The sequence below is a fragment of the Heloderma suspectum genome, chromosome 1, assembly GCF_057233095.1.
Source record: "Heloderma suspectum isolate Gila_16-S chromosome 1, 16-S_ref, whole genome shotgun sequence".
Classification (NCBI taxonomy): Eukaryota; Metazoa; Chordata; class Lepidosauria; order Squamata; family Helodermatidae; genus Heloderma; species Heloderma suspectum.
Genome location: NC_139458.1, coordinates 425,136,117 through 425,149,398, shown reverse-complemented (window position 1 = coordinate 425,149,398; position 13,282 = coordinate 425,136,117). Strand labels below are relative to the sequence as shown.

Below are 13,282 nucleotides of genomic sequence, written 5' to 3'. Positions count from 1 at the left end.
CATTTCGGCGCGTTTCCAGGATTGCTCTAGGAAGCTAGGCAGTTGGTCCTGCTGGCACAACGTAATCAGCAGAGGTGCCTGGGCAGCATTGGATACTTCCCACGGGCTTGGATACTAACTTCCCTTCCCAACTCTGTTGCGTTCGTAGGATAGGGCTTTCTTCCTTCCCCCTTCCCTCAGCAGTCCCCTGTGGACCCCCCCCCCCCCAAATCTTCTCCTAGGCGTTGGGCGATTCTTGGAATATTTTGTAGGGAGCTGCAGATGGAAGGTGCAGTTGGCAGAAATCACACACTTGTGAACAGAAGAGCAACTTAGGATCCAAGCTGCAGTGCTAAATTAGATGGTCTCATCTGGTTCGATCCAGAGAACCAACTCTTTCGTTCTTCTGCTAAGCAAAGGGCTCGTGAAGTTATCGAGTGGAGAATCTATGCCGAACAACAAGAGAAAGGGAAGAAGGATTTAGAGATCATAGAAGCGAAACAAAAGGAGCACAAGGATGCTCACAAGAAGGAGCAAGAGGGTCTGACCAACATGACCTGGAGACAGAGAAGAGCGGCCTTGTTCAAAGCCAAAAGGCATCTCATGGCTGTGCGGCCTAAAGAAAAAGTGGAGAGTGACAAAAACGTGCTGCCTGTCGTTATCAAAGGTAAAGTCCGTTTTTGCCGCTGATTCATTCTGTTGTTCAGAGGTGCACTGTGGTGTTTGAGCTTTTGAGCCTGAACACACACACACACCCCACCTCCATCCAGGCCCAACAGTGGAGTCCAAGCTTTGGTTCCAGCCTGTAATAGAAACAATGCAGGGAGAGCCAGGACCAAATGCTGTGCCCCTTCCTCTGTCACAAGCTAAGCCACAGGTTGGAGGCAAAAGAGGGCAGTGCAGTGTGGGAGACTGGGGCAGCCTGAACCATAAAAAGGCTTCCGGGATCGCTAGAGAGACTGGAAACAGAAGAGGTAGGAATAGACACTTCTGGGTCCTTGGAGAAAGGGGCTAGAAAGGGGAGCTCAGATGGAGGCAGCCAGTTCTCAGCATGAGACATTGGACTCGGCAGGCCTCCCTCATGTGGGCAATGAATGGCACAGTCCCAAACCTCAAGAAGGAAGTATGATGTGTGACATACAGGTAAAATTTAACTGGAATTGAAAATGGTGCCTGTCTTGATTGGCAATGGCCCTATCTGTAGACTATGGACTGTGAACCCCAACCTCCCCACAGCGCTTAAAGCAGGCTACTGGAAAGGGTTGGAGGTTTTTCTTCTTTCAGAAATGAGGCAAAATCCTATCAAAGGTGTTTTCATTGCTCGGTTCCGACTCATTTGAGTGAGCCATGCACAGCTTAAGTTCCTGGTGGATTATTACTGGTAGATGATGTACTGTTATTTTGTTGTTTGTGTCTGTGATTTCCCACCCCCACACTGACACTAACGAGGACTCTTGTTCCACCCAGGTGATGTTGATGGCTCTGTGGAAGCCATTTTGAACGTGCTGGACACCTATGATGCTGACGAGGAGTGTGAATTGGATGTGATCCATTGTGGGGTTGGGGATATTAGTGAAAATGACATCAGTCTTGCAGAAACATTTAAAGGTAAAGTGTGGTCATTTGAGGTGCTCAGTATTAAATTGTGTGGCTTAGTTTGCTAAGCAACTGGAGCCCTTTGATTTTTGTCTTTCAGGTAATTAGCAACTCAGTACTTAGTCATAAAGTGTGCACAAAGTATGCCGCAATGACTGCATGTAGTGTCCCTATGTAGCAGAATGGGATGCACATTCCCATCCACATTGCAAGATATATGGGAAGGCAAATTCCCCCCCACCCCGCAGTGTAGTATCAGTTAGATTGTGGCTAGATGCATATCTGATGCCATCTGTTGGGGCTGCGCATACGGCTCCTGGTTCAGGGATGTGAACCACTTATACCATCCTGACTTCTATATGCTGCACATATAGGATTGGGGCATTCATGTATTGCCACTTTTCATGTAAAGGTACAAATAGGAATCTGATTGAATACATGGTGGAACATAATGGATTGTTTAGTGTCACTTTTGAAAGTAGGCTCCCACAGGGCTGTGTGGATTGTGTGTGAGTGAAGAATCAGGGAACTCGGGGCAAAATTTAGCATTGTGATAATTTTTTACTTTTTTTTATTAAAGAAGGACTTTTAAATAAAGTCTCTAGCCATCATGGCTGTGAAGACAGACTTGAGAGTATGAGCTGGCTGACATGTAATGCTAAACACTAGTTGGGCAAGCCTGAGCAAACCATTGGGGTTGTATATTCCCTTCTCTTTCCACACAGTTGAGAGAACATTGGCAGAGTTCAGTTTCACTTTGCACAAAAAGCTTGTCATTATGTACAAACCAGAAATTGTGGTTTAAACCAAACTCTGATCAGTTTCTAAGCAAGCCAACTTCAAACCAAGGGTTCTATAGTTGGCTTGTTTAACTAACCAGAGTTTGTTTAAGCCACCATCTCTGGTTTGTATATAAAAGCTAGCTTTTGTGGAAAGTGAAACTAAACTCTGACACAGTCATCCTCCCGGCTGCACAGGAGGAGGAGAGGGAAGAGGGGAGGGTGTGAGCCTGATGCTTCATGTAGACTTATCCATGTAGAGCTAAACCATGGTTTAGTGTAGGGGTAGGCAACCTTTTTGGGCCATGGGCACATTTGGCAATTTGAGAAACTGTCCTGGGCACCACAACAAATGGCCATTATGGGAGGTGTAGCAAAGGACATGTAACCTGTCCAAAAGACTGAATACAATGCAGAGGTGGGGTCTGAGCCCCAACACACTAAACCACTCCACAAACCTATTTTGCAGCAATCCCAGCTGCCAGTAAGAAAATTTTATTTTGGGTTTGTTTGTTTTTTAAAGTGGGACAGCTAGGACACCTTGGCAAGCACCAAGAAAGGTGTCTGGGGGCGCATTGGTGCCCATGGGCACCACATTGCCTATCCCTAGGTTAGCACGTACAGAGTACCCCTCTGTGCGCAATGCTTGGTGAAATTTCAGAAGCTGGAGAGTAGCCGAGGCCCCCTTCCCCATGACTAGCAGAAGTGCAATAAATTATGTACGTGAAGCAAGTACATGCAAATGTGCATAATGTGTTTGGGTTGCAGCATTCAGCTTTACTTGGTGTAAAATTTCTTACCTTAGTACAGAACTTTGGCTTTTCCTTTCTTTAGCAAACACTTAGTATTTGAAATATTCCTAAGTGATTTTAAAAAGAAAATATTTTACATTTACTCTTTTTGTCAACTTTATAGGTATTATATATGGGTTCAATGTGAATGCAAGTAAATCCATTCAGCAGCTGGCTGCTAAGAAAGGAATAAAGGTGAAAATACACAATATTATCTACCGGCTTGTTGAAGACTTGCAGGGCGAGCTGAGCAGCACTTTGCCCTGTGCTGTGGAGGAGCATGTATTAGGTACACCTCTGAATTCCAGATGCTGGGGGGGGGTGCTGTTGGTCCTTATTCCCTGCAGCTGGGCTTCCCAGAGGTATCAGGTTGACCACTGGGAAACGGGAGGACGGACTACATGGACTGTGTGACCCGTCAACCCCCTTCTTATGTTCAAGCCATAGTAGTGACAGAATGAATATTCCTAAAGTACTGATTTTCATGAAGTGGTAAGAAATTATATACAGGGCTCTCTGTTTGCTGCAGTTCTGTGGAAGAAGAGAAAAATGACAGAGTGTCATGTTTGTTTGCAGAAATCCCACTTCCTGAGAATCTCTGTTTTGTTTTTTTAAAGGTTTCTAGGCTTTATAACTGTAAAGATAAGCTTCACTCTGACCTGGTTCACACAGCATGGCAGCTTATCATGGGTTAAATAACCCACAGTGAGCTGCAGTGCATGCCAGGCACGTGCAGCCACCCTTTTGAATATGTAACCCCTGATCAGGGCAAACGGGGGTTGCCCCATGTCATGTGAACTCAGCCACCATGGGTATTTCAAGGGTTAAACAACCCTTACATAACCCTCAATTAGTAGGAGGGTCACCCACATTGACCAGGTTTGCACAACATGGCACAACCCGATTGCCTCGATCAGGGGTTGCATATTCAAAATGGCAGCCACACACACCATGGGTCACGATGGCCCAGCCATGTCATGTGAACCGGCCTAGTATGTTGCCAGTGTCTGCTGAAATCTCAGATGCAGAGGGGTGGCTGAGATTCATGTGGCTTTTGTGTCCTGCCTTGCTCTTGGCCCTTCCCCAAACCAGATTATGTAAAATAGTTAAGCCTGCTGAATAATTCAATAGGAGAATGCAGTTTTGCTCAATTACGTAACTTAAAACAGTGCACTAAATTCAGCTTTTCTTGGCAGTAATTTCGAAAGCCTGTGTGCTGGAGAAGTTAGATGTTTCATGTCCTTTTTAAGGAGGAGCGGAATGCCTAGATGACTTTTAAACATCATTCTCATGCTTCCTTCTAATTTTCCTTAGGAGAAGCTGCTGTTTTAGCAACCTTTGAAGTCACAGAAGGCAAAAGTAAAGTTCCAGTAGCTGGTTGCAGAGTACAGAAGGGACAGTTAGACAGGAAGATGAAGTTTAAATTAATTCGTAACGGAGAAGTTATTTGGACAGGTAAGTGAAGTATGTCACTAACTGGGCCACTAATTTTGTCACCCAGATTCCCACAATGTTGTTGAAATCAATGAGGCTACTCCTTCATTATTACTGCCTGGTATTTTATGCCTGTTCTCCCCACCCCATACCCAAAGCTAAATATTTGGGTTACTAGTTTTGTATTTAATCTGGAAGTACATATAATTTAAGCAGCTCTGTATGCCAAATAAAATGTGAAGCATCTGAAATTGTCGATGCTCCAGCCTTCATTTTAGCTTAAAATGCTCTGAAGTGCTGTGACTTATTGATAATTCACTACAAGATGCTAGGAGTTTGGATTTGAATAGCTTTGCAGCCTATGCTCTTTCTCATCCTCTTAAAAAATATTGCATACCTGCTTGCATTGGAATACTTCTTTACTTCTGTCTTTTTTGCCTAGGATGCTTATCATCTCTGAAACACCATAAGGATGATGTCCCTGTAGTCAGGACTGGCATGGATTGTGGACTTAGTTTGGATAAGAACATAGAGTTTAAGGTTCGAGATGAGATTATTTGTTTCATCGAAAAGGAAATTGAGCAGAAGACTTCTTGGGACCCAGGATTTTAAATCTTAGGCTATCTGTGATAGATTGGAAACTTGGATTATGACTAATCTTCAGTGTTGTAAGAACAGAGCCTTGTGGGAAGCAGCTTCTATTGTAAATAGGAACAGGGGCGTCATTTTTTAATTAGTGTACCTAACACACTTCAATAAAAAAAAACAGCTGTGGAAGATGGAAGGGACAATCATCTTGTGGTGGTGTAGTGAAATAATATTGGGATATACTAGAATAACCACCTGGATTCATGTATTGTGACAGGAGCACTGAATTAAAACACCCTAACACTTAAGTGTTTTAAAGGGTAGGCCAAAATATTTTGTTAACAGTGTGTGCTCCCCTAGTTATGAGCTAAGGGAATGGACCGCGAAAGTACAGTCATAAGATTCTGGCCTTACAATATGGTACTCATCATTTGTAAAGTTCACGCAAGCTCCTGCATGCATTAACACATGTACATTCAGCTAGTACATGTTACATGTTTTGAGGAGTACTGCTAGCTGGCAGTCTCCATGTATGTCCTTTCAGTGTGTGTAAACTCATAGTTACCTCTGCATTTCAAGATACTGACCAACATTTTGCAGATCTTGTGAGTTATTCCGTCCACTGCTTTTACAATAATGGCACACCTTCATGTGGTAACTCATGCATGTATTCCTCAAGATGCTATGAAGATTGCCTTTCTGAAGGTTTGCCTTGCATGAATAGTCGTACATTTTGCTTCTTTCTTGCTACATAGCTGTAACTTTTGAAAACAATGGGGCAGCAAGACCACAGTCTAGCCTTTTCTAAAATAAAGTGTATCCATATTTTAGATTGTTATCCCAAACCTGAACAGAGGGCTTCAAAGCAAGCCCATCAAAAGGAATAGGACAGGGCTATTTCATGTGACCAACGCTGGTGAAATTTTTTTGGGAAGAATCACGATAAACACAAGTTAGTAAAGTGGTACTTTGGGAAATCACTTTGATAAAAGCTTTGTTGCACGATTTAGCTCGTTGCTAAACTATTCTCTTCTGCTATTTAATGATTCAGAAACCTTTTTCTGTTAAGTCTTGTGAGATGCTGCTCTTTTCTTACCCCAGCCCCGCCACGCCCCACAGCTTCAGGGAACAGAAGATAGTACCATTACCCTCTTCATGGTATGCTTCTTCTTACATCTTTTCTAGCTACAGTGATGCTAGAGGGCAGGGCTGTCTAAGGAACAAAGCTGTTATGTCCAATCATGGATCAGCTGAGGACAGGGAGGGTTAGAAATGTCTGCAAGAGAGAAGCAGTTGCACCCAGCATATGGGCTCCTGGGGGGTTTCCAAGATAGCAATGCAGCCCTTGGGTCCAAAAAAGTTCCTCATCCCTACTTTAAAGGATGGATGCCATTTCCAGTGATGGGAACAAGGAGGTCATTAGACAAACATTTATTCCCACCTTGGCTAGCAGAGCAGATTATGTAAAACAAGACAAGGTGCAGTATTTGCCATCATACAATTTAGTTTTGTTCAGTGCATTTTTTTAAAAGGGTAGCATAAACACAGCTCTGCTTACATCCCATCTGTGATCTATACTGGAACAGTAACTACATGAATGCTGCCCCCTAACAATCCAGGTTAACACAAGAACACGGAGTTCAGGTGAGAGACATGGTCATTCCTCTCAGCATTGGGGCCTGCATTTTCCCAACATTTTTTTATTATTAAATTTATTAATCACCCATTTAGCCTGTCACCCAGCCACTCTGGGTGATGTACAACAATAAAAACAGTTCATACAATAAAATTCAACATTAAAAACCTCACATTTCTAAAATTACCCTAGCCCACCCCAAATGCCTGCCTGAACAACCATGTTTTTAATGCATGGGGGAAGCTCATTAAAGAGGGGGCATGACGGAGTTCCTTAGGGAGGGAGTTCCACAGAGTGGGGGCTTCCACAGGGAAGGCCCTCTCCCTCATCCTCACCAGCCTAGCTGTCCTGGCTGATGGGACAGAGAGAAGGCCATCCGAGACTGTTCTTGTTGGGTGGCCTGTCTGGTGTTGCTGGAGGTGCTCCTTGAGATAGGCTGGGCCGGAACCATATAGGGTTTTAAAGGTCAGAACCAACACCTTGAATTTGGCCCGGAAAACAACTGGTAACCAGTGCAACTCCTTCAGCACTGAAGTGATGTGATCGTGCCGGCAACTGCCTTTAATCAGGCAAGCCACCCCATTCTGTACCAGCTGCAGCTTCCGAACCATCTTCAAGGGTAACCCCACATAGAGCGCGTTAAGTTGTCTAAACGAGAGGAGACCAGGGCATGTACTACCAATGGGAGATGATCTTGCACCTCCCTCTCTCACAAATAAAACTTTTAAGCTCAGCAAGATGTTAACCCCTGGTTTATGCACTTGAGCAATCAGAAACAAACAGCAATGTTCAAACGTGATTTTTATTACAATAAACACATTTACTTGTCTTCTGGTTTGTTGAAGCAGTATGTCAAGCAGCACTTGCCACAGTAATGTCTATCAAAGTGGCTAGCCATGAATACTCCAGCCCCACATTCTTCTGAGGGGCACTCTCGCCGTAGGCGGCTGATTTTGCCATTCTCATCCACCTGCAAGCAGAAAAGCTCAGTAAAATAGTGCTGTGCTGTCTCCCCACCCTTGAAAAACAGAAGCCTGATTATGAAGTCATAATGAGAACAGAATCTTGTTCTTAGAGCAACTGACTTTCCACCCTCTGCCCCTTAGAAAGGTTTTGGACCCAGCAGGATGGTGGTGGTGGTGTGTTTTTAGGCATTCACTGAAAGGAATAACTAACTTTAAGCTACACATGTCCCACACCAACCATTAACATATCTTGCAGTATAAACCAGTTGTATTCATGGATTGTCTTGAACTGTTCTATTTATGAACAGAAAAGACAGATTACATTTGTCATCTGAAGGAGATCAGGGCTCATGCTGGCTTTCTAATTAAAGGCCGAAACAGCAGCCAGTAGAATCTGTATTCACTGAGAACTTGCAGATCTCTGCAGGCGGTTTATTACTGGTGAGTCCCAGCCCTGAATTTAATGTTTTCATACACTGAAGTTGGTTTTACCTTGTAGTACTTAAGGACAGCAAGTTTGACCTTCTTTCTCTTATGTTTGTTCTTCTTAGGAGTGGTGTAAGACTTCTTCTTTCTCTTCTTTGCACCACCACGAAGTCTCAGCACAAGGTGAAGGGTAGATTCCTGTTTTTAGGAAGCAGACTTTATAAGAAAAGGACACCAAATTTTGGCAACTGTGTTGATACAGCAGCTAGCATTGGGCTGGACATAGTACAATAAGGTTCTTTGCTCAGTCACAAAGCTCAGCGAATGGCCTTGGGCAAGTCACTGACTCAGCCCAACCTACGCATAGAGCTGTCATGTGGAAAGAGCACTCAGTGCTCTTTTCAAGGAAGGGCAAATTACAAGTAAAAAGATAAATAATGTGCATAATACTGGGGTGGGGGAGCCATGGAGTCAATTACCTACTGTACCCCATCAGCCACACATTGCATATAAAAATACAAATCGACATCCAACAAAAAAAAAACAGTTGCCAGTAGAGCTTCACAAAAATTTTGTTAATGGTAGCCAATTAATACTCGTACTTTAAAGGTGATGAACAGTGAGGCTGAAAGATGAGTGATTCACTTAAGGCAAGACAAGAGGGTTTTTTTTACTTTCAGTGTTACTAGTTATTTTTACATTATTGGGAGCTGGAAACTTGCTGATCTACTACTACAAATCACCCAAAGATCTACCAGTAGATCCCAATTTACCTTGTGCCCACCCCTGCTCTAGATTGGAAACCAATTCCAATCGCTACCGAGTACAATTGCACTAAAGTCATTGTCTTTTTATATCTCGTGATTGCTAAACTCACCCCACATTTGTTGAGGTCTGTACTTCTGGTATTTGGGGATAGCAATGCTGAATATAATGTTCATCATATTCAGAGTTTACTATGCTCCAATTTCACACCATTATGTAAAAGCCAAAGCTTTCAGTTTTATTCCTACTAGAGACCTGTGGGCCTCTGAAGGGCTGAAAAAGTGAAATGCTAGAAGGAAAAATCTTTTAGAGACCCATGACAATTCCTGCATCCTTTCAGCAAGGAATATGTGGGACCAGTGACCTTTGCTGTCACCTCCATTCAACATGACTACGGGAAACAACAGGAGTCAACCTAGTGCTGTATGATATGGTATGCATTTGCATGTTATGGTTTAGCAAGTCAGTAATCGAGAACTTAGTAGACAGATACCTTTTGAATGTTATAATCAGACAGAGTACGGCCATCTTCCAATTGTTTTCCAGCAAAAATGAGACGCTGTTGGTCAGGAGGAATTCCTAATAGGAAAAAATGGTAGAGTGTGATCCTAGTAAGAAAAATACCATACTACTCCTGTAGCAATTAAAATATATCAAAACATGCCAAAACCAACACCACACTGTGAGACTTCTGGTTTAAAGGCAGGATGAGAGTATGATTTTCAGTCCCAATAAAACAGCCCCCAGAATCTGGCAGCGTGTTACTGTCTCTGAAAATTGAGCATGTGCCTTTGGCTATCATGGCCAGTAGCAGCCAACACACCTACCTCTTCAATGTATTCATAAACATTTAAGAGTTGTGCTGAATCAGACCAAAGACCCATGTAGTCCAGCATTCTGTTCCCACAGTGGCCAATCAGATGCCCCAATGGGAAGCCCACAAGCAGGACATGAGTGCAATATTGTGTTCCGCTGGCGTTCAATGAATGCCTCTGGGTTCTAATATTATGAGAGCTGGGAGGACCCCCTCTCTAAAGCCTGACCCCCTCAGAGAAGGAAGAGGGCCATTAGAAAATGATTTAACCATGAGTTGATTATGTGGCATGTCAAGCAACCAGTTTGTTCTAATCCAGCTGCCTAGCCATTTCAATGGGCATCCTGAAATTAAGTATCCAAGCATTATCCTTCATTCACTTTGCACCATTCATAAAACCCATTGAAGGACAAATAAGCCTTATTCTCTGCCTGAGTCCTGCAGCAAGCTAAAAAAACCCCTTCAACTGCATTTATGCCATTTCAGATTGCCCTTTACAATAAATACTCATAATCTTTTCCATGTAATTATAGCTAAGAGTGCAGAATACATGCATGGCAAATCCATTAGACAATAGGTGCAATCCTACAGAGACAGACATCAGCCTCTGACCTTGGAGGCCAATGCCAATCCAATGCAGGGTGGCCAGAGCACGGAGGCGGTCCTCACCTCCGTGCTCCAGCTGCCCTGCATTTTTGGCTAGATCCACAATTTCACATATCTAGTGGGGGGACTTCCAAGCAGGAGGGCGGAGGCCATGCAGCGCATAAGAAGCCCCGCAAAGTGGCTTCTGCGGTCTCCCCTCCCCGCAAGACTGCCCCCTTTTTGCCCTCTCCTTGCTCCGTTTCCAAACATGGAGAAGAAGCTCGCGCAGAAAGAACCATGCCAGCTACGAGGGAGCAAGGTTTCTGGAAACTGCATTCAGGGCCCTGGCTCCAACTTCTCTTCCCAGAAACTGAAAAATCCTATGGTCTATTAGACAGTGGGATTGCTCCCTTCATTTCATTTGTTTTTCACTTTGTCCAGTTCTTGTTTTTCCTGATTTAGACATTATCTTGAAACTTGTGCCTCCCAGGAATGCAGCCAACTCACTATCCAACTTTGTCTCCAGATAATGTATGAATAACTTATAAGAACCAACCCCAGTATCATGTTTGTAGGACTCAAAATACCTCTCACTCCCCCCTACCCCAAATCCACAACCATCTTTTGTCTGGGGTCTTAAATAATTTTCTACCTGTAAAATGATCCATACCCTTTAACAAAAGCCCAACACAACAATCTTACACATAACCATTTAAAAGTAAGTCTTACTCAATTCAATGGGGCTTGCTGCCAGGAAAGTGAATTTAAAATTGCAGGCCAAGCTTCCTTTTTAGCAAGGAAGATTCATGGTGGAAGGATGTGACAAGTGTGGGAGTTCCAGAACTACAGCAATCTTACCTTCCTTATCCTGAATCTTGGCTTTGACATTTTCTATAGTATCAGATGGTTCAACCTGTTAAAATAAAATAAAAGCTCCCACTGAAATGCTTAATAGATTCAAGCTAATTATAAATACATATTACTCCTATGCAGATATTGTAGGCGTATTAGCCCAGTGCCTTTGCTTGTGGTGAAATATATAACAGAAGTTATATAAACTTCAACACATGGCCATGAGCATGATAGCCATGACTCTAAGCTCCTCAGAAAAGGTGCATACTCCAGTCAAACAGTGGTCAACTAAAAATTGTAACCCAACCACCCAGAAGTTATCCCACTGACCGGCTATCGTACCAGCATTCTGTTTAAGTACTATACTGTATTTTCAACTGAAACCATATACAAGGGTCATAATATATGACAGGCACTGGCTTAACATGTACCTAGTGTTCTAAAAAATATCTGAATTGAGTCTCCCCTAGTTACTCGAAAGCACAAGGCATGGGGGGGGGGGAGAGAAAAGTTGCAGGAAGGGGATGAAATGGAAGTGGGGACTGTTGTAGGGGAACAATGAAATACTACAGAAGTAGTGCTCCCTTAATATATGTAAAATATTAAAGTAAGGAAAGGGGCTCACGGCATGGATGAGAGAATGAGGGATGCTGGCCAAATATTGAGTTCTAGTTGTCCTCCCCATCCCAAGGTCCCTTATCATATTAGCATCGCTGCATTTTTTTCTCTTTCCCAAATCTGCTCCTGAACCGAAAAAGCTTCACTTGCTTGATTTGTGTATGTAAAAGGCAGCATAAAAACATAGGAAGCTGACTTACACCTGGTCAGACCATCGGTCCATCTAGCTTAGTACTGTCTGCATTGAGCAGCAGCAACTGCTCTCCAGGATTTGGGGTTCCGGCAGGGGCCTCTCTCAGTCCTACCTAGAGATGCCAGGGATAGAACCTGGGGCTTCCTGTATGCAAAGCATGAGCTATGGCCCTTCCCCAAAGCCATGCATCTGAACACCAGTTGATGATGCGCAACTGTGGGAGGGGGCTGCTGCCCTTGTGTCCCGCCAGTGGGCTTCCCATTGAGGGATCTGGCTGGCCACTGTGGGAAACAGGAACTACTGTCTCTGCCTTGGGTCAGAGCCCTCTTTGTTAAGAACACAGGAGCCAAGCCGGATAAGGCTCAGGGTCCCTCTAGCCTTTTGTTCACACAGGGGCCAACCAGCTCTCCATGGGAAGCACAGAAACAGGGCAGGAGGGCAACAGCATCCTCCCGCCCATGTTCCCCAGCACACTGCCTCTAGCACTGGAGGTAGCACGCAGCCATCATAGCCTACTCCTCCAGGAATTTGCCCAACTCCCTTTTAGAGCCATCCATTTCGGTGCCCGCCACGACGTCTTGTGGGAGTGAAGCCCACAGCCCAACTCCGCGCTGTGCGAAGCAGGCCTTCCTTTCCTCTGTCGCTCCTCTTCCATTTTCGTCACTCTGCAAGGAGCCATCTCCGCCCCACTAACAACCCCGCGACAGCATTCCCACCGCCCTCCCCGGCTGAGGGCGAAGGAGGAGGGAAAGCCGGGCCGGGGAAGGGCCGAAGCCTGCTCGGGAGCAGCGAGGGGCGCGCAGCCGACCGGAGGCCTGCGGAGCGCCCGTCTCGCTCGGAGGCGCCCCGCTGCGGCCTCACGGGCCCGCCTCTTCCCCGCGCCTTCCCGCCCTCACCTCGAGGGTGATCGTCTTCCCCGTCAGGGTCTTCACGAAGATCTGCATGGCGGCGGCTCGGGCGGGGCCGCCGGCGACGGCTGCACCTGCGGAGGCAACAAGGGCGAGAAATAACGCGCGCGCTCACGGCCAGGCCAGGCCAGGCCAGGCCTAGGCCGCACGAGGGCCCGCTGAGGGGACGGGAGGCTCGCGACGCGGCAGGCACCCACCACCGACCTGCTTCGCGGAATGGCGGACGCCCGAAAGAGGCCGCGCTCGGCCGCGCACGGGGTTTCCAAGGCTGGAGGGAAGAGAAGGCGGGGCCTCGCGCCGGCGAGGACTACAACTTCCGTCGTGCTCCGCCGACTGGGAAGCATTTGAAGGCA

The 13,282-nt window shown here is 45.3% G+C and overlaps 2 protein-coding genes across 4 annotated transcripts in view; one reads left to right on the top strand and one right to left on the bottom strand.

The window, feature by feature from the left end:
* Positions 1-7,632, top strand: part of MTIF2 (mitochondrial translational initiation factor 2) — a 23,949-nt gene extending 16,317 nt beyond the window's left edge. For all 3 annotated transcript variants that reach the window (XM_084829259.1, XM_084829261.1, XM_084829260.1), the window contains exons 10-14: positions 394-646; positions 1,447-1,587; positions 3,270-3,434; positions 4,460-4,600; positions 5,022-7,632. In XM_084829259.1, the coding sequence (XP_084685385.1) occupies positions 394-646; positions 1,447-1,587; positions 3,270-3,434; positions 4,460-4,600; positions 5,022-5,191 (870 nt within the window). In that variant the 3' untranslated portion in view covers positions 5,192-7,632. The remainder of the gene's footprint in view (positions 1-393; positions 647-1,446; positions 1,588-3,269; positions 3,435-4,459; positions 4,601-5,021) is intronic.
* RPS27A (ribosomal protein S27a) lies at positions 7,588-13,165 on the bottom strand. The gene is made up of 6 exons (XM_084829268.1): positions 13,134-13,165; positions 12,918-13,003; positions 11,217-11,271; positions 9,453-9,538; positions 8,261-8,392; positions 7,588-7,773 (listed from the first exon to the last, which is right to left on the bottom strand). The coding sequence occupies exons 2-6, from the start codon at positions 12,963-12,965 to the stop codon at positions 7,624-7,626; spliced, it is 471 nt and encodes a 156-aa protein (XP_084685394.1). The 5' UTR covers positions 12,966-13,003; positions 13,134-13,165; the 3' UTR covers positions 7,588-7,623.
* Positions 13,166-13,282: the final 117 nt, after the last annotated feature.

What these genes read in the sequence shown, in the direction of transcription:
- RPS27A (XM_084829268.1), bottom strand. Translation starts at nt 12,965, where the DNA reads ATGCAGATCTTCGTGAAGACCCTGACGGGGAAGACGATCACCCTCGAG. An exon ending in CAAGATTCAGGATAAGGAAG is followed by an intron (nt 9,539 to 11,216) that starts GTAAGATTGCTG and finishes TTTTCCTATTAG; the next exon opens with GAATTCCTCCTGACCAACAG. An exon ending in CTGTCCTTAAGTACTACAAG is followed by an intron (nt 7,774 to 8,260) that starts GTAAAACCAACT and finishes TTCTGCTTGCAG; the next exon opens with GTGGATGAGAATGGCAAAAT.